This window comes from Dendropsophus ebraccatus, chromosome 1 (assembly GCF_027789765.1).
Source record: "Dendropsophus ebraccatus isolate aDenEbr1 chromosome 1, aDenEbr1.pat, whole genome shotgun sequence".
In the NCBI taxonomy this organism is placed as follows: domain Eukaryota; kingdom Metazoa; phylum Chordata; class Amphibia; order Anura; family Hylidae; genus Dendropsophus; species Dendropsophus ebraccatus.
In genome coordinates this window covers 130,193,054-130,215,053 of record NC_091454.1, presented here as the reverse complement: position 1 = coordinate 130,215,053, position 22,000 = coordinate 130,193,054, and the positions used below count along the sequence as shown (strand labels likewise).

The window sequence follows — 22,000 nt, the reverse complement described above, 5'->3', positions numbered from 1 at the left end:
TACAAACACTTAGTCCCTTCAAAAGACTTACTTCTCTTCAAAGAATAAGAGCAAAGCTATGGTGACAGATATCAATATTTTGTCACACACCGCTTAAGAAGAATGCGTGCATTCTAATGGCAAACAATAGGATATAGGTTCCTACTTTTAAAGTAAACAGGACCTCTTAAGTTGTCTACTGTGCAACAGCTGAGCCTTTCAAAGGAGTCACTCCAAGCCCACCTGGAAAAATGACCTATTACCTTCCATTCACAGGGTTATACACTTGTAGCATATACACAGAAGGAGGGTTGAGGCATGTATACATAAAGCATAGATCTATACATCTTGCATAAATATGGGGTTTGGTGTTTAAATGTAACTATGTGGGCATAGTTGTTATGTTCCCTTTGCTTTCCTGCTACAGATAGAAAGACAGTAGAGGGATGATTTTATACATATTTAATGAGCCATAACTAGAATATTCCTACTACTGCTACTTATTACCTAACGTACTGTAGCGACCCTATAAAGCATCCACTTTAAATTGTCGTCAGCAATTCAAAATCACTGTGAATCAAAGATGTATTAAGATATATATTAAAAACATTGCATTTGTATATTTACACTGCATAGCGTTATCTAAAATAGGGAGATTATAAAACAGCGCTTTCTGGCAGACTTCACTGAGTTCCAAATAGTTATGCAAACAGCACCCTTGCTGGCATTGAAAGGGTTATTTGAAGTAACTCCCCCACCCCCTCAGACAATGAGTTGTATCTCTTGGGTACAGTTAGGGTAAGGTAGCAAAGCATCCTGGTAGATGGTTTTGCACAAAATAACATGACAGGATTTGCATAGATATTTTTCATTCACTTTGTTTGCAAATTGAGACCTCTGAAAATCCATTATGTGTATTTAGTCATGCAGCGAATGCTTTGCTTATTTTGGAGATATTGGTATAAATAGCCCTTTATTTACCAAAATTCCAGCTGAAAGTGTAACCTCTGATAATGCTACATTTGCCTAACAGCATTTAAGGCATCTGAGCTCATAAAGTCATAGTATACGTTAGTTTTTTTTTTTTCTTTCTTTTAACTCTTTGGTATATTTGGAGGATAAATACTGTTGCATACTGTGGGAGAACTACATTGTTGCTTATGAACTCTGTAATATCGCCTATCCCCTATATTACATTGCATAAAAGTCATTCATTTACATTTTTATTAGGAGAAACACAAAGAAAACGAAAATAAATAAAAAACGTCTTTGCAAAATATAGCAAAAAGTAAAATAAAAAGAAATAAAAAATAATAAAAAAAAAATCAAATAAAATAAAATTCCAGACAATGTAATGGTAATAGAGGTAGCATGAATAAATGCGGCGTTCCCAGCGCCTTAAGGTTACGCAGCATTAACAAAATCAAACCCCTTCCATTCTAGTGCCAGAAAAATCTAGAGAAGTAATTGTTTACAAGTTTAAAGATTGGATAGCGAAATGGTCTGATTCTGAGCTGATAATTCCTTTCCTGAGGAAACTCATAGCATATAATCTTTTCCCGAGGTAACGCATAGCTTTTAATCTGCTGTGTCAATTATTCTGCAGCCACCTTTCTTTTAGTGCCGTTTTCTGCTGTTATTATTGTTATTACTCGCTGAAACATGCAGAATGTGAAAAGGTTTTCCTGTCTAATATGCAAATGTCACAGGTATTTACCACAAGAAGGCACAGTCAGCAATACGCTGCTTTCACTTTTGAAAAATCTGATAAAATCTAATCAAACCTTAAAGGAGGTGGAAATGTACCCATTCAGCTAGCAGTATGTGTTACGCTATTGTTATTGCCACAGAAACACTATATTGGCCTACCTCAAAAATACAATCTAATGGTACTAGATATCAGTGTCTCGGGCTGCTGTGCAATATCATATAAATATATAGGACAAGAGATAAAAATTCATATATCACGGCAACAAATTGGCGCCATAGAAGCCAGGATAAAATGTTCAATATCACACCGTTAATGCAAACAACTTTCTTAAAAGCAAACAGCTGCAGGTAAGCCAAGACTGTTAATATTCTCCTCTAACTTGCCTCCATTTTATGATTTATCCCAGGCTCATAGTCACACAATTTTCCATTTCTAATGATATACATTTGTTTCAGGAATCTGTGCAGTGTATAAATCTGTGTAGCCCTGGAATTAAGGACCGTCACGCACTTCTCATAGCACATTATCAGAATGCAAGGATTCCATTGGATTTTCCTGCATAATCTCCATCAACCAGAAATGTTTGAATTATCTTTCCCAAATGACAGAGACAGAAAATAGGGAATCATCTTTATCCAAAGCCTCATTCTTCACTGCCATGATATTCTCTAGCTTTTTTTCGTGTAATTTTACATTTATAAAACGTAATCATTCCAAATATATTTTCAATATTGGCTATTTGGTTTCTCAGCTTAAAACATACATTGTATTTTGGTGAGTATTTGGCCTTCATTTTGGATAAAAAACAGGAATGGGTCCAAAACACAGAAAATAATCTTTTCATTATTGATTTTTTTTGTGTCAGTTCCACTTGTGGTTGTAGGTATAAATACTGACCAAAATGAGCCCAAAAATGAGTCCAAATACTGATCAAAGGTGAACCCTGGCCAGTATTAGGAGTGAAGCCCGAGTCAGGCACAATCTGTTTCAGTTAACATTATAGGCCCTCTCAGGCTTCTCTCATTCAGTATGGATATACAAAGGCACCGTACGTCTCCTCTAGATTCTAACCTTTTTGTCTGTAGCTTGCTCATTGTACATGTAGTAGGCAAGCATAATTTTAAATTCAAATACGCACTATGGGCTTTTAGTGAAATATGACTTTACGCTTTTATGTACTGGAAGCCAATATGTCCTAATGTTCCACCAGTAGAAGGCAGGCTGTTTAATGATTGCACCATGTGCATCATCTCTCCTTTAAGATAGGTTTCCAGAGTCCCAGAAAGGAAGGGGTTAACTTTGACTTTCTGTAAACAGTAACAAGTAGCTAATGGATTCTGCAGTGCCTGCTGTCAGGTATAACTGCTGTTCTTATGAACCAGACGTGTTATTTTTTCACACTAGCTTTTCCTTTCAAATGTTTTTTTTTCCCTTTAACTCCCTTTTTTTGTATGTTCTAAAAATAAAGTTGAACGAACCAAAAAGAACTAAACCATAGTACCCATTAGGTATCTAGTATTGGGTACTCTCTCACTCTCACTAGCTGTTCATATTTAAGATCATCCTGCTAATAATTTATCAGTTTTCAAAAGATCTATGAATTATCGAGACATTGGTAAACTAGCCTTTAGCTTATGCTTAATAGCACCCCCCCTCCCCTATAGAAATATGACTGAACTATTTGTATAAAGCCGAGTAGATTTTTTACTTTTCCATAACCCACCAAGTACTATATCCTTGATCAGTCATAATGTGGCTGTTTGACGAGATCAATCATTCAATCAACTACCTGCTTGACCAAGGCTTGGTATACATTGTTTTTATTTCTTGGTGTTTAATTTTGCTGTATACAAAAGCATAGTGGACTACGCTATTGTACCCAGAAAAAAATAGTGTATTTTTCTGGGGTTTTTTGTTGGTAACATAAGTAAAATAGAAATATATTCAGCATTATGGCATACAGCACCCTCCATTCTTAATACCCATTTACAAAATACATTTTTATCCTATGTAAGTGTATAAAACGTAAATGTTAAATTTAAATACAAACACAATGTAAACCCAATCTCAACTGGAAAACCTAAATAAATAAATAAATAAATAAATAAATCAATGTATGTTTACGCGAAATGGCAAGTTAAGGGCTATGTTCACCCCTTGTATTTTGGCCTCAAAATCAGACATAATGATCATTATTAACCGCAGTCATTAAAATTTTTTTTTTTGCCTAAAAAAGACGTTGTGGAAACAAAAATACTGAGAGAAATACTGTGTGTGAACGTAGTCAATGACTGAATTTGGGAAATCATGCCATCTTCTTGTGTTTTCAGCTGACTAGAGCAACAAAACTCCAATCTGACCAATCACATTTTGGTAAACCCTAGTCTGCCATGGGTCATTGTGAAGGATTGCTAATGTATTATTTTCAAACAAGGGTGGGCTGAGGGTATGTTCACACAATGCAAAATCAGGGCAAAATACGGCCGTAATATTGAGGAAAAATGAGAGCCCTAATATCAATAATGGAATGTGCCCTATTGAAGTCAATAGGGCACATTCTATTATTGAGATTAAGGTCGTAAATTTTCACGGCTATATTTTGCCATCAATGTGTGTCCATACACTGAAATTGACAAAATCATCCAATTTGGAACAATTTTTTCTCATGTGTATGACCACTTACAAAAAAAGACATCATGCCCAATTGCCCACCCATTATTCAAATAGACAGACCACCGTGAGGTCGCGTGTGACATGTTAGTGTAAACAGCAGAAGATGACAAATTGACTTCTGACTACATTTCAGTGCCTAGTCAATAGAAATACATGAATTAAATTATCATTGCCAGCTATCGCAGCTATTCAAGACCTAGTTCACTGTGGTAATGTATATGGCTAGATCTGGCCATCTTGGCATTTACCTCTTCAAGAAGGCTCATAAGTGTGTGACTATGATAAGGTCTGGTCTGTGCATACATATACAAAACAAATATACAGTCATTCCCATAAAATACCTCATTCTAAATGCTCTATTATATTATTTAACCAAAAAAGTGGGTTGAGAACATGAATATATGAATCTAATTAAGTTTTTTTTCCCTTGCACTATTATAGGCCTCACTAATACATTGAGTATGTGTTCTATTAGACTGACAGAGATCAAACAGACATTTTCATGCAACCAAGCCTTAATAGGACCAATTACATGCTCATTACAAAAAAATCTTTTATGTATAAAATCTTAACCCCATTCTGCCACGCCCTGTTTTTTATCCCAGCATCTCTAAATCTCAATTTACTGGATGTTTATAGTTGTTTTGGTGTATCATTTATTTACATGAATTCAGTGCAGACACGTCATACATTCCCAGTGCAATCTTGGTGCCATGGTAATAATGTCATCAGCGTATGTATATCACTTATGAGCCCAACATAGTGAACATAGTTGAACACGCAACCAAAGCCTCTGAAGGTAAACAGCCATGGTTGGCAATGGGCTGAGCAAAAAGGCAGGCTGCCAGTATTTAATGAGCCCCATTTGCCCGCATAAGAATGACGAGGATTAGTGATTGACCTCACTGGACAGAATAAATTACTGTTGTCTGAACCCGACAACTATGTCTCTTGATCCCACCATAAAGACGCATGCACTGTCAATTGTGTGTGCGTTCATAATGGGAATACAATTTACCAGACATCTCTTGGTGGCTTTCCTCCAGAGTGACCAAAGGATCAGGCATGTTAAAACCCATCAGGAAAAAATTGGGACAGCCCCATACAGATTAGATGGCCAGTCGACCTGTGGTTTCAGCTGACCTTCTTAAAATTCCTATGGCCAGTCTTAGTTTCCCCTTACAAATTGATAAACTTTCCCATTGTCAGTATTTAAAAACTGATTCGTATGTAGTCTGTTATAAAGGAGCAACCAACAGCCTGCTGCCATAATGGTAATGGTGTTATTATTGGTGCCAGCCAGGCAGCTGCGGGGACTAGCCACAAACATCATATTAATGTTGGCTGTTCCACCAATTCCAGTTCGATCGCTGGCCATCTAATGCATATTAGAGCCTGCTGGCTCTTCCCCAATGGTGAAAAGGGAGAAAGAAGTTTTGGGCAGTTAGATTTCAACCTGCCCAATCTTTTTATTCTTAAGGAGATAGGTTAATGCCTGAGCTATCTGTAAGTAACTTATTCCCCTTCCCCAATTCAAAATAACACATGCACATGTGTATGAAGGGCTGAAAAAGACAGATGTCAGATGAATGTGTATGAATAGCTTTAGTCCACTCAAATTGATAGATTATGAAATAATCTACATTGTGTCTAATATTTTATAAAATGTCAATCCCTGGGTTTGGCAATGCCATTATCCCCCAGCTTTGGAGAGCTTAGTTCACACTTAGTCCACCTGTGGCCATGGCTAACAAGGTACTTGTCATTTGTGGATGGAGGAATAGAGTAATTATTAGTGTAATATGTATAGGGTATAGGGTAAAACCTAAATAAGATGAGAAAACTAGAACTAGTACATTACGTCTAGTGTACTGCATTGCTAGTGCATGTTACCCTACGCCTAATTTATGATCTGGGCGCGCCAGAAATGATCTCATTTTACCTATTGCCCAGGTTCCATTTCTCAATAGGCAGTTTCTATTGCTAATTTCTGTGGCAAGCCAAACCAGGTCATACATGGTATAAACTTAGACTACAAAGTTTATCCTTTTGCGTTAGTACTGGCGCAGTGAGGTGCAGTGAGATGAATGTTAAAAAGCGCCACATTTATTTATCAAACAGTCAAAAAGCTTGTCACTAAAGAAGCAAGAATTATCCCCAATACTGCTCATGTGACAGGAAGTCATCATTTACATTAACTAGAATGAATGCTGGAAAATATGTAAGAGAATGATGGAGAAATATTGTGTTTTAGGTGCATAGTGCTACATATACAAGCTGAAAAAACTACAGTTTCTAATGATGAAATTCTGTGGTCCATAATAAGCATAACAGGTTCATGCCAGGCCATCATTGTGTGTCGTAATACAGCTGTATGGCAAGGAAGCTTGGTGTCCTAAATATGGGTTACATCATGTACCTGTAATTCAGCCTGTGCAATGTGCAAAATAAGAGGGAAACTAATGGGTCAGGTAGATGTAACTTTTTCAGCCCAGTTTACGTTAGAAATATGTAGTGCACCACACACATTTAAATAACAAGAACATAAAAACAGTTTCCTCTTAAAGAATTTGCTGAAGACTTGAGTGATACTTTTTTTTTTTTTTAATCCTGTTTGCCTATTGTATACACTTTAGGTTTACTGACAGTGGTTGCTGGTAGCATGTATAATACACTATACTCCGTATACCATGCTGTCACAGAGTCTGTATAAACCCAATGATCCCTGTGGAATGAACTATGAAATAATGGTTTCATTTTGAATATGTGCTACTTAGTTGCCACTAGTCTCAATTTCATTCATTTCCTGTCTTCTTATTGTCATTGCTTCATATATATGTATATATTTACTGTGATACCATGGTGTATTTGGGACCAATAATCTACCAGAAGTGGGCAAGAAAGAATGGTAGTAGCCATTACTGTCATAATATTATAATATTTACTAGCTGCCTTATAAATGTTATGATGTTCTAGAACATACTACTAAATATCATTCACTGTAAGCAGGTCACATATATATAGTGCCTCCTTTATTTATTATTATAATTTAAGACTATGTTAGTAGTGAATTGCTCCAGCAATGATGTTGTTCAGAGATCAACCATTTGTAATCTTGTTTTCAGAAGGCAGGGAGTGTGTAAACTGTGGGGCAACCTCAACCCCTCTGTGGAGGCGAGATGGCACCGGGCATTATCTTTGTAATGCATGTGGACTCTATCACAAAATGAATGGCCAGAACCGACCCCTCATTAAACCTAAAAGAAGGCTGGTAAGTGAGAAACCAACATGCAAACACCAACTCTCTTCTTTCTCTAATCTCCTCAGCTCAGGAAGGGAAGCTTTCAGCAGGATATTGGCATCTCCACCAAAAGACTTGTTATAGTGGCCAGAAGAACTGTTTTCAAGTAAGGAAGATTAGACACTCTTGGTCCCACATTACCCATTTTTATTGCCATCTGCTTGGGTTCTAGCTCTCACACATATTTGGCGTCATGCACGCAGAGCTATTTACACATACCGAAAGATCTTATGGCTTTAACTATCCTCATTAAACAACAATGACTCCCTGTAATTAAATTACTAATGCCTTAGTGATCCCTTTGCTGATCACATTAGAATCAGACCTTTTAAGTAAACATTCTCTAAAGGCATAAAAAGATACGTACAATGAAAGCAGGTACACTTTTAGATTTTTTATGACACGGTACACTCCTGTAATAAACAATGCAGCTCTTATACTGTCAGTAATCCATATGATAATATTAGTTCTAAAATGTAAAAATGACAATACATAATAAAAAAATCTATCTATCTATCTATCTATCTATCTATCTATCTATCTATCTATCTATCTATCTATATCTGTCTGTATCTATCTATCTATCTATCTATCTATCTATCTATCTATCTATCTATCTATCTATCTATCTATCTATCTATCTATCTCTCTATCTGTCATCTATTATTTCCTTAATTTTAAGTCACCAAAAACATTGACTTTCATAAAGGAGGGAGTCTGCAAAGCTTTGATTTTTTGGCAGCTCTCGCCATCTCTACTCCCTCCTTATATTCGAATTTAACTTCCCAGGAAATATCTGCCGGAAATCTGAAGTCCTTAGATAACTCCCAAGTAACAATTTCCTCAAAGTAAACCATTAAACGAGTTACACAGCAGGAAGGAGTAGGAAAACTGCTGCCTACTTGAATGGCTATATGTCATCACTTGTAAATACTGATCTAAATTATAACAAATTTAAAGGGATACCAGTCACTAAAGCAGTCCCACAGTCCATGAGATAACCTAGAGCCTGCATGTTAATGACCGTAACCCCTTTTTTCTTAGTAAAGCTTTATTCACTTCTTACTGTACGCCAGTTTTGTTTGTGCATTGATGCATCTATCATCTATTGTATTCGGGCTGTAACAGTAACCATATTGTCTTTTTTTCAGTCTGCAGCTAGGAGAGCAGGTACATCTTGTGCAAACTGTCAAACGACTACCACTACACTGTGGAGAAGGAATGCCAATGGTGACCCAGTGTGTAATGCCTGTGGGCTGTACTTCAAGCTGCACAATGTAAGTCTATACTAGTTAAGGGAATGCCTTGTTTCCTCTGAAAAAAAAAAATGTTTGCCTCAGTTTCCAGAAAAACAAAAAATGTGCTTTAACCAGTTAGACTCAGTAAAGTAATTGGAAGTTAATAATCAGCCCTGTCACAGCAGTACTTTATAGGCTAGGTTTACACACAGTAAAATAAAAGCTAAATCCTGCCATCATTTGGAGTAAAAATAAAACAATGCATGAACAAATAAAAAAAAAACTGACATATTTTCTGAAAGCAGGTCATAAATAATGGGCATGTTCCTTATGTAGGCAGTCATGATCAATGATGGTATTCTATACAGTGTTTGCACTACTGTCCAATTTCTCATTGACTTTAATGGATCGTGTATATTTAAAATACGTACACATTTTTACCCCCAAATTAGGGCCATATTTTACCTTTATTTTACAGTGTGTGAACATAGCCGTATAGTGAGCACTAAAATGAAGCTAATAACATGATATTGTCCTCTGTTTTGTCTCTTCATTTTTGCAACAGGTATTGTATTGATGAGGCTTATTTTTTGTGTTATATGTCATGGTATGTAATTAAGTTCAGAACCTGTTCTGAAAACCCCTTGGTGGGTGTTACCCTCAAAACCTTTTAACTGGTTAACCCCTTAAAGTGCTTGTTCCCATACTATGTCATCCGGCTGCATTTCCCTCCAGAATTTTAGTAAAAATGCCAGAGTAAAACATGCCAGAACCAACTCCATAGTTGTCAGTGTGTCATTTCTGGCATCCAGTGTGTCATTTGTAATGTCGGACCGGTCCAGACACCTCATCAGAAAACGCTCTGAACTTTTCACTAGAAATAGTGTGAAAAAACTGGAAGAAAGCGGATAAAATACTGAGACTGATGCCTGGGACATATGTGAGCCCAGCCGTACGCTTCTATTTTTCTAACTGACAGAATTACCAATTCCCTTCTAAATTTAGTGATCCATTATGGAGAAAAAAAGTAAATCCAGTGAGGGTACTGTCATCATGTTTTCCTATGAGGTTTTAAGGGGAATTACCCTACTGCCACCATGCTTTGTTACAGTACCTAACAATTTTCCAGACATGCCCGTTATGTTCTTTCAGGCACAAAATTGTTAAAAAAGATATTTAAAATGCATAGTGTATGGTAATGTTCCTATCAGGAACAGTTACGCAATGTGGCCTCCAATCCCATTCCTACAGGTTTGGTTTGCTTTCTGCCGGTGGCTGGCTGATGGTGACGTACAGTGAAGGGGGGGGGGGGGGTTTGATTATCAGGCTCGGAATGGGTGGAGTTGGGACCACTTGAACCGTGAGAATCATTCTACAAAGTTCTATATCCATAGGTCATCTGTTTCTCCATAAAATACTTTTTATTAGTAGAGATATTATTATTATGAAATATAATTTTAAAGGGATATAGCATTGTAAAAAGGGAAGCTTAAAAAACTAATGAGTGGAAAGGATGGCAGTGTAACAAGTTAGACACAGATTTCACATTTAATTTATACTATATAAATAGGTTATAAAACAATCTAAATATGTGTAAAAATTTATCAAAGAGTATTTTTAAATTTCAATGTTATGTAAACAGATGATATATTTATAGAAATATAGAATTCCCATTAAGTTAATGGCTTGGTGGACATAATAAATAAATACATATTTGAAACAACATCTATATAAATATCAAAAATATTTCAAGACGTAACACAAGGTTTTTGAACAAGACACAGTTTTATTTAAATAGTAACCATAACCATCGCATTAAGAAAGGAGGGAAGAGGCCATAGATTAGGACCATATCTGGAACATACATATAATATAAATTCACGCCCAAGTCCTTTGGGAATAAGCAGTATGACCAAATTTGTGTGTGTATATATATATATATATATATATATATATGCACACACACACTTTTTTTTTCTTATTATTTTTGAATAAAAAAACCAAACAGCTTTGGACAAGCCTAAATACAAATCATTGTAATATATTAAGAGTTTAATTGCGTTTAGACATCCCATTTATACATCATTTGGCTTCCAAAAACCTGACTTTTCATTATTAGGAAATACTACACAAATATATTTACACTTGGCTGTCAGGCTGCCTAGGTGTCTTCATGTGGTGTGAAACACAACGAGCCCTCAGCAAGATTAAGCTTGCTTTATTTTCATTTCATTAAATATTTCCTTTGATATACGCTGTAGACTGTAATGTAAAATAGGTCATCATTTCACATCTGCAAATGAAACTTGGAGACTTGTCTCATATTTCCAAGGTGTAGATATTTATTGCAGGCAAATAGTTTCTTGTCTGGGTTACAAAGTAGATTCTGCTTCGTGTTAACCCCTTTGTAGCAGAGCAGTAGAATTTTAAAAACTTTCTCTCTTTGTACTGAGGTATTGACTAGTTGAACAAGTTGAAGTTTGCAGTTCTTTAAACCCCATTTGTTATTTTTTGACAGATTAATTAATTCCTCAGAATTTATGACAAACACGGTGATGAAGACATCATCGCTTGACAATATGACGGCTCATGTTAAAATCTATGCATTTATGTACAGTCTGGCCTAGCACCTAGCGGTGTTATCTTTTTTTTAAAGAGCCGCGTATTGTTGGTTTACAGAAATTTAACAAGAATGGTTTCAGTGTTTATAAACGCTTTCACATAGACATACCAGTAATAGAAAATTTTAATATGATAGTTCTATACTGCAAGTGGCCGAAGATATATTCATATCACTACTATTTATCTAGTATTAGAAAGTCTAAAGTAGAGTGTGCCTAGTAGAAAGCAGCAGCAAGAGGGATAACACCTTTAGTAATTTTCCACATTTTTTTTTTGTGTGCAGTATAAATAATATGTTAACATTTTTTTGGGGTGTCCAGACAGTATGTGGGAAAAATAAGGCCTCTGATAGGGTATACACAAATGATAGACATTCAGGCCTTCATTCAGTCACTTGCTGCCATGAGAACCAGCATCCAGCTATCTCATTGTGTAATGCTAGTGGGGTGACAAATCCCTTCCCTTTGTCTAACCATTTAGATGCCACATATGCTATTAACCATGGCACCTGAAGGGTTAAATAACCAAGGTCCAAGTTATCTCCAATCTTGTTCGGCAGCAGAATGTCAGCTGTAATATACAGCTGACACCCACTGATGATGGTACGTACATAGCTCCTGTGCTATACATTTACAGTGCTAGGCACTAACTAGATAATGCCATTGCCATAAGCGTGTGGCAGCTTGGTGCTAAGGATCTAAAGAACATAATTTCTACTCCATTGTTGATGCAGTGTATTTGCAGGCCTTGTTCCTGCTATTTTTTTCAGTTAGTCAGACATATACTACCCATAGGCTTCTGTACAGCAAATTTGAGACTGAACAGTGGCCTTTTGCAAATGTCTAGCAGGTTATGCCTGAACACTTTATTTGACAGTATAAGAAAATGTAGGCTGCAGAACCTTTCAAAACAACAGGAAACCACAAAAACCTATACATTAAAGTACCATATATTGGAATCAGTGACAGACATATCCAAATACACCAGATTTATGTCTGCACAGTATAGATTTGGATGCTCCACAGTAAACAAACAAAAAACATCAAAAAGAAAACTATATATTATATTTGTTAACAAACAAAGCAATTAGACAGGACAGACAGAGCTGCAGTTGAAAAAATATTTTAGTTGATATAAATAGCCTATGATTTATTAATCATATTAATGTTCATATCAAGATATTGATAAAAATAAAGATAACATTTAATATAACAGGTCCAGAGGCAGGCTACAAAAATGGTTGATGGTCTGAACCATAAAACCTTATCAGGAAAGGACGCCAATCTATATAGTCTGGAGGAAAGAAGGAAATAGGGGACATGATCCAAACCTTTAGATTTGTTAAAGGCCTAAATAAGGTTGAAGAGGGAAATTGAACATAGGAACAAGGCACAATCTGCGGTTAGTTAAGGGGAAAGATCAAAAGCAATATGAGAAAATATAAGTTTACTGAAAGAGTACTAGATGCTTGAAACTAACTTCCAGCAGATGTGGTTGGTAAATCTACAATAAATGAATGTAAACCTGCCTGGGAAAAATACACATCTATCCTAAGATAATAATGAAGGAAATATGAAGGGCAGACTAGATGGGTCAGGTGTTTCTATAAATATTATCCATATCCAGTTCATATAATAATTATGCAAACTACCAATTACATAAATACATAATGAAATTAAGCTAATCCTATGATTAGAAGGGGAGTGCATTGTGTTGGCTAGCACTGAGATCACTTAGAACCTATATTAATAAGTATTTTAATGTCTTCTTTAGTTACCAAACCAGTAATAGTAACGAATCTAATAAGACAACGTAGTACTGACTGACATTAAGGGGAATTGCACACAATGCTTCCTGTGGCCATTTTTCTTTCAGCTTTTAGAGCCAAATCCAGAAGTGGATCCAGCAGGAAGGAGAAATCTTTCCATCTTATTTCTGATTCCTTTTAATTTCACGTTTGGCTTAAGAACTTGAAGGAAAAACTGCTACAAAAAGCCAAGTGTGAAAGTACACTAAAGGTGTATTCACACAACCAAAAGAGGATTTGTAGTGGATTTTACCTTCCCTATTCATTTCAGTGTAAAACATCTGTGACAAATTGATATACTTCAGATTTTAAAATCTGCACCACAGGCCAGTTTCATTCAGAAATATATAAACTGTGTTAAGGTGACAGTTAAAAAAAAAAACCAAAAAAAAAACCCCCATCTACTTTGCTGGCGTTGTAATTTCTTGCAGATGTTCAGTAGAATTTCCATGCAAAATCTGAAGCAAATCCCTGTAGTGTATGTTTACCCTAAGGCCTAAGGATTCAACATGGCGGAATGTTTTTTTTCTTTTTTTTTTTTTCAAATTGCCACTGCAGTTTTTGAGCCAAATCAGAAGTGGATCCAGCAGGAAGTAGAAGTACAAGTCCTTCCTTTATATTTACCATTCCTTTAGAATCATTTGAGTTTTTTCTCAAAAACAGCAGTGCCAGTTTTCAAAAAAATAGTGATCGGTTTTCTAAAACCACCAAAATTAGCACATGACCTTTTTTGGCTCAAAATGTTGGCCTGATGTTAGCTTAGAATCAATAGGGAAAAATTAAACACAATACCCATTTTTTCAGGTTATTTTGTAGAGTTGCGTGAACTTTGACTCCCGCTGCCTGGAGAAGTTGGATGAAGCCCTAGGGCTGCCAGATGAAGATGGATACAGCACATGACTGTATCCATGTTTTCCACGACTCCAACTTCTCCAGCCAAAGGGAGTCAAATGCTGAGTGTTTTGGTTAGGGCGAACCAGAATGTTCGGCATATTTGCTTAACACTAGCCGCTTGTTTTTTTTTTTTAATTGCACTAGGCTATGCTTTTTTTCATTATTCAGAATCACATGACTTTCTATATAGGTATGGAATTACTTTAATCCAACACTTAATAATCTGGAAAGTCTGATAATCTGGCACATACTTCCAGTAAATAACACTTGACAATCAAACACCTGTCAGGTCCCATGTAGTTTTACTGTAGGTAGCCTTTTTTTGTTTAAAATAAGTGCAGAAGTTAAATCACTATTCATTACTCCATATAACCTGCTGTGACAGATGCTGCTTACAAGAGCCATAAAAGTGACCACCTCCGACAACGCGTAGCTAATTAGGAAGATAATGGGGTCTTGCTGTCATATACAACTCTGTACGGATCAGGAACAATTCCCTGCTCCTAAAGCCACACACCGCTGTTTTATTGGATGACCCCACTGCAGTACGGTCAACCTTTATAGAGTATAAGAACAATTTGGCGAGTGTTTGTTAATTGTTAGGTGAATGACATCAGACTAGTGCAATCAATTTGTTCTGTTTAGAGCAGCACAGAGAAGCTGACATGTTTCATGTTGAGCGGTTTCTGGCTGGAACAGACAGCTGTCAGTAAGACAGCCTCAGTCAAGAAATATGTCAGCTTTATGTGTTAATTCTGGTTCATAGCACAATACTGTAAAATGCTGCATGTGCAGTTTAAGAGTCACAGGTCGGTTATGAAAGCATTACAGTGTTAAAGAGAGGAGGAGCTGCTGTGTAAGACTCATATTCGACATCTAGGAAAGATAACAAGCATTAGTTGCCAGTCCAAAATTATAAAGAACAAGACTTAAAAACAAACAAAAACGAAACAAAATTAAAATGTATGATAACAACAACAACAACAACAACAACAACAGCAACAGTATCTGATTTTACAGAAGTATCTGAATTAAACTTTTAGACCTGACAAGCATATAAAACCAAAGAGAAATACTACAGGCCCTAAAAATTGTCACCAGACAGACTTATTGGTGCTGACTTTGGAAAGCGCCCATCAAGACTTTATAAAAACAAAATCTTTATTCCCCCACAGTAAAAAGGTAAAAAGATACAATGTTTCAACACCCACAGGGTCTTTCTCAAGTATTTGACGACTTGACAAAAACCCCATGGAAGGTGAAATGTATCTTTTTACTTGTTTCCTTTGGTGGAATAACATTTGTTATTATTTCTATGAAGTCTTTATGGATTTTTGGCCCATCCAGTGTTTGGATATAGAGTCAATGACTCGCCACAAGGCTTGGCCCTCTGAGTTTTTTTCAGCAGGCAATGGAAACCCAATAATGTTAGGAATTATGATGTAGGTACTGTTCTGTGGGGACGTTTTTAGGCTTTGTTCATATGTTGTACAAACAGCGGCCGTTATTTAACACTACCTACGGCCGAAATTAATGATCATGAACATTAATTCCGGCTGTAGGTAGCGTTAAACAGCGTCCGTTCACACAGAATGGCTGTTGCTTGTACAGTGTGTGGACATAGCCTGAAGAATGCCATTTTTATGAATTTTCTCAATTAAAATCTATCATTGTTATTTTCTGTATGCCTGACCTTTTCAAAAAAACTAAGAAAAGGGAAACAAAAACAAATAATTATTTTTTGTTTAGATTAACAGACCTTTGACTATGAAGAAGGAAGGAATCCAGACGAGAAACAGAAAAATGTCTAGCAAATCGAAGAAGAGTAAAAAGATCCATGATGGTCTCGAGGACTACACGAAGGGAAGCTCATTTAGCCCCGCTGCACTCTCCAGACATATGTCTACGCTTAGCCACATTTCACCTTTTAGCCACCCAGGTCACATGCTGACCACACCAACACCAATGCACCCACCGTCCAGCCTCTCTTTTGGACCTCATCATCCCTCCAGTATGGTCACTGCCATGGGTTAGACTTTAATCCTTGCTTTTTGCATTCCCCTTAAGACTTCATCTCTATTTTGCATTTTTTTTGCAAATCGATGACCCCTCTAATCTATGGAAAGAAAGTTATTTAAATGCTCACACAATGTAGTGTTAGCAGATTTTAAAGGAACTCACTATGGCATCTGCGCATTCTTGACCACTGAATCTGGATCCCATTTGTGAATAAGCCATTTAAACTTCGACTCCCTGTTGACAAGGGTTTCTAGTGCTGTGAACAAAGTTATGAACATTGCAAAAAATATATAAAAAAAACGAAATAATAAAATAATAAAAAAAACTTCTATATTGTAAATGTTGGAGACTTTTATCGCCACATAGCACCTGTATAGAAAGCATGAAGGACCACAAGACTATATGGAGACAATGGCTTTGGAAGCTAAGACTTAAACTGCAATGCTTGTTGTCTAACAATGTGAACAAACTGCCAGTGTTGTTTTCCTCTAGCTGGCTGGAGTTGTTTGATGCATTAAACTTGTAGACAGTTCATCCATTCAGGATTCGGGCCTCTTTTAGGATGTTCTCTTGGTCCCAGGCAATCAGTGTTAAAATACCAATATTGCCAATGGGGATGTAAAGCTAGCCCATTCCTCAGGCCTCAATGCATTGTGAACAAGTTCCTGTAATTGTTGTTTGTATGTATAATTCGAAGACACCAGAATAATAAAAAAGATGTAGATTTATTTCATCATATAATACAGACGGATTGGTTGTATAAATTTATTTACTGCTAGTGTAAAGAACTGCTTTTATTGTTTTCATATTATTTTACTTTCTTTAAAAATAAAATAGATTACATTCGGTTGAACAAGGTTGTTTGTTATCTATTTGTTCTGAAATGCTGACACTGGTGTAAACAATACAACAAAACATATGTGATAAAACACATATGTGATATATATATATATATATATATATATATATATTGATGTGCGTGTGTGTGGGATAACCTGTTTGCCTGCAAAAAGGTCTATTGTTATGAGTGAGAGTTCAACAGACGAGGGTGGGGGTTGGTCTGAAGTATCTTTGAAAAGTTCAGGGATATGCATTGCTGAATACTGTCATTCATAAATCAATCACTCTAAAGTTCAGGGGGTCAGTCCTCTTGTGAATTGTATTATGTGAAAGCTTACTCAAGTATTTCATATTGAAATAAAATGAGCTGCTACTGTTTCTTATTGTTTATTACTTGATAATATAGTTAATACAATGATAACTCTCATCATCAGATGCATTATTGATGATGGTGATTACACTGGCCATGCATGTGATAAAAAATATTTACAAACTCACCTGAACCTACTATTCTTGACAGTGATTGCTGTCAATGTTCTAATGCAGTGCTTCTCAATTTCAGTCCTCATGACCCACCACCAGGTCATGTTTTAAGGATATCCCATACAAAGAATGCCTGTGATAATACCTGATGCGATGAGAATAATTATATCACCTGTGAAATAATAAGGAAATCCACAAAACATGACCTGTTGGGCCATGAGGACTGAAACTTACCTGAACCCAAGTCATGAGGGTTGTCCCAGGTGGCTTCTCCCTGTCCCACCAGCCTGAATAGATTTCTCCCTGGTTGGGTATAGGGCCAGACTGAAGGTTTTTTTAACCAAGCTGTTTTAGCTTAAAAAAAACAGAAGATTTGTCAAGGCACTTTGCCTAATGGTAATTTTGGTGCAACAACCATAAAATTTTGCGTAGCCCGTAAAAAGTACCACCTCCTCAAAAATTGCGCAGATGGTGCAACTGCTTCAATATGATTTGCTGTTTTGTCCCATTTCCCCCCAAAATGTAATAAAGTTTAATGGAGAAGTCTGGCCATTTTGAAAATCAGTGGCAGTGACCACTGAACTTACCTCTCCCCATGCCTGCAGTGAGCGGAGAGACCAGCCTCAGGACCCCTGCCGGGCTCCAAGATCCTGGGGTGTACACGTCATGACCCGGCTGATGGACTGGCTGCTTAGCCAGTAAGTAACTGGGGCGGCACGGGGAGAGGTAAGTTCTTAATTGTTACCAAATTCCCCCCATTCGGCTGCCGAATTTTCAAAACGGCCATACTTCTTTAAGCAATAAATTATATATGCCACGAAATGTTGCTACTAAAAGCTACAATCCAACATGCAAAAAGCAAACCTCCCTATGGCTACGTCAACTGAAAACTTAAAAAAACATATCCCCCTTTCCCTTTCTCTTTTAACTGATTTCTTCCCCCATTCAATCATTTTTTTTTTCTAATGCGTTTCCATTTTCTAATTTTACATTTTTGTACATTATTATGGGGGCAGCCATCTTGCTTGAGCTGTTTTAACAGCATTTAGTGATAGCAAGCCCCATGGACCATAGGCACATTCAGATGAATAAGAAAGACTTTTGAGTATGCTCAGTGACCCTTATAGAGGTCATTCTACATGGAGGGGGGCACTGAGTTGTAAACAACAGCTATTGTGTGTATCTCTATAATGGTGGACAGAGAAATGTGGATAAATGTAAGGTTATGAATTTTGGGCTGTAGAAATAAGTACAGTTTTGTGCTGCTTCTGAAAAGGACCTGGGGGTATTGGTGGACAGTAAACTCAACTTTAGTGATCAGTGCCAGGCAGCAGCTGCCAAGGCTAATAAAATAATGGGATGCATCAAAAGAGGTATAGATGCTAAAGATGAGATCATAGCTTTGCCTCTTTATAAATCACTGGTCAGACCACATATGGAATACTGTGTACAGTTTTGGGTACGGTATATAAGAAGGACACAGCTGAACTGGAGCGGGTGCAGAGAGGGGCGACCAAGGTCATAAAGGGAATGGGTGGGTTACAGTACCAAGATGTCTTAGAGGTGATCTGATTATAATGCACAAATATATGAATGGACAGTACAGGGATCTTTGTATTGATCTTTTTACTCCTATGTCTGTAACCATGACAAGGGGGCATCCTGTACGTGTAGAGGAAAGAAGCTTTTACCATCAGCATTGACACAGGTTCTTTACTGTAAGAGCAGTGAGCCTGTGGAACTCTCTGCCACATGATGTCATTCATTAAATAAGTTCAAGTGAGGCAAGGGATTTATTCTGATTGCCATGCCAAGAAGGATTTTTCTTCCTATGATGGGACAGCCGGCATCTGTCTCATGAGAGTTTTTTGCCTAGGTTGAATGTGATGGACTCTTGTATTTTGTTGATAAGGAGGGCACTGCTGAGAAATGCTCTGTACAGAACAGGAAGTCTTCGTTAGTTGGTTTTAGGTGAGAATACAAACTGCAAGAATTCTAAATTATTATAAAATATAAAATATAGGTAACACATTCACTTTAAGGTTAAGTTCACACTTTTTGAAATGACGTCCGTTATTACCACATTTTAATTTACCTCAATTGAATGCATTGAAGTCAACAGAATGACAGACGTCCAATGCACAGAGTGAATAATGGACGTTGTTTGTGCAGACATAAAAAAAAAGGTCATGACAATTATTTCCGGACGTATTTTTCAAACAACGGACTTTATTTTTTAGCTAGTCACAGTTTTTCTTTTTTCTCCGTCCTTTCATTGTCTTTACTATTGTATTCAAGGGACTTAATTAAAGACACATTTAAAGGGAAATCAGTCCACCTGAACCAGAATAATGTACAGAGCCATCATTGTAATGACAGGTGTCTAAAACGCAAAATGACTTACAACATTTTGAACTCAACATGAGGGATATAATTTAGAAAAAAAAAAATGGAAAGAAAAAACGTAAACATGAACATAGCCTAATGTCGCTATTTAACTACAACTGTGTATGATTGTTACAATTTAGCAGTAACTAGTAAAGAATTTTACCTCCCATCACCCAGTGGCTCCATAAAAAGAACATTCTTATAAGCAGCAAATTATTAGATCTAATATTTGATATGTGCATTTTAAATAATAGGGATAGTTAGCCTAAGGGAGCGTTTACATGGAAAGATTTAATGTAAAAGCCAGGAATGGATTTCAAAAGAGGTAAATATTAGTCTTTCCTTTATGGCCTGTTCCCTGTTTATAGTCTGTTCCTGGCTTTGGCTTCAAAGATCTGCCAGATAAATCTGTCTGTGTAAACGCACCATATGGCTCATCACTAGTCCTTAAGCATTTGTAAAAAATGGATCCATAATCAGGCAACTCCTGGGAGAGTTCTTCAAGTGGATCCGCAAAATACAGACGACGTTTTGTGGAATATAGATGAAAAAAATCTATAGATGAAGATATAGATGAAGAAAAAATATCACTGATGTGTGAAAGGGGCCTAAGATACAGTGAAAATACACCCCTTTAAAAATGAAGATTTTGTTTACTAGGGTGGCAGGCAACTATGACAGTGACTAGAGAGGAATACCTACATAGTTAAATGGGGGGCAAACTATCAATGGGATACTATCGTATATTTCGGTGTATAAGACCACTTTTTAACCCCGAAAAAATCTTCACAGAAGTCGGGTGTCATCTTATACGCCGGGTATGGTCGCCGCATATGATGGGGAGAGCGCAAAACAGCCGCATCCCCACTGTATGCGGCAACCCCTGTAAAAAACAAACTATTCAACTCACCTGTGACCTGTTCCTAGCAGCCGCGCGTCTCCCATCACTTTCCCGGAGCAGGGAGTGTGATGCACACTGCCTGTGCCGGAAGTCCCCAAAGCTCTCCTGGCAGCCGAGCATCTCATCGGAGAAGCTTGGAGACACACGGCTTCTAGGAGAGCTTCGGGAGAATGACAGAAGCACCAGAAGTTGCCGAAGCCTCTGTCATTCTCCTGAAGCTCTCCCAGTGGCTGAGCATCTCCGAGCCTCTTTGATGAGACACTCGGCTGCCGGGAGAGCTTTGGGGACCTCCATCGCAGGCAGTATGCATCACACTCCCTTCACCGGGAACGTGACGGGGGGGCAGGTCACCGGAGCGGGTCACAGGTGAGTTGAATTGTTTGTTTTTTATTGTTCAACTTCAGTTAACCCCTGCCTGTCCACAAAAGGACACGCAGAGGTTAACATTTTCCGGCGTATAAAGCGAACCCCTGAAAATCTTTTTGAAAGTTAGGGGTCGTCTTGTAAGCCCAGTCGTCTTATATGCCGGAAAATATGGTACTTACTGCGGCGGGGGTGGGTGGGTGGGGGGGGGGGGTGGACCAAGTACTGTCAGGGGGTTGCTTCATGAAGGATACTATCTACTGGTGGCCTACTTGCACAGAGATGCCTAAATACTCAATGGATACACAGAGGGGACCTAATTACCATGTTGAAGCACAGAGGGGGTCTGAGTATATAGGAGCACATAGGGGGCCTAAATTGTTGTACAAATCTAGACCAGCTCTGAGCAGTCTTTCTAAGTTTTCAGTGTGACTTTGAGTAGATTTGCAGAGATTTATCACATCACCTTCATCTTTTTGTAAATTATGCACACCCTACACAAAAACTTACTTAGATAAGGTTGGTGGTAGATACACCGCAAATGATAAATTACCCCCTTTCCTTTCCATAAGTGTTTTTTTTTTCCAATGAATAAGAAAATCAGATAGGAGCAGAGGATGTTCCCTGCCCACTGTTACTACCGCTTATGACCTGATATAGTGAGGCCACTTATGTAGCATTCCGTGTATGGTGATGTCATAAGGACAATTTATACTATCCTCACTGAGCATCTGAATTTTTCATAGGCCTAGAAAACCCATTTAATTTCTTGCCTCTATTT

The 22,000-nt window shown here is 37.3% G+C and overlaps 1 protein-coding gene across 6 annotated transcripts in view; it reads left to right on the top strand.

Moving 5' to 3' along the window:
• Positions 1 to 17,031, top strand: part of GATA3 (GATA binding protein 3) — a 48,823-nt gene extending 31,792 nt beyond the window's left edge. For 3 of the 6 annotated variants that reach the window (XM_069956199.1, XM_069956204.1, XM_069956203.1), the window contains 3 exons: positions 7,489 to 7,634; positions 8,816 to 8,941; positions 15,975 to 17,031. In XM_069956199.1, the coding sequence (XP_069812300.1) occupies positions 7,489 to 7,634; positions 8,816 to 8,941; positions 15,975 to 16,259 (557 nt within the window). In that variant the 3' untranslated portion in view covers positions 16,260 to 17,031. Of the gene's footprint in view, positions 1 to 7,488; positions 7,635 to 7,690; positions 7,771 to 8,815; positions 8,942 to 15,974 lie in introns of all 6 variants that reach the window. The other 3 variants (XM_069956202.1, XM_069956201.1, XM_069956205.1) reach the window with 3 other exon arrangements.
• Positions 17,032 to 22,000: the final 4,969 nt, after the last annotated feature.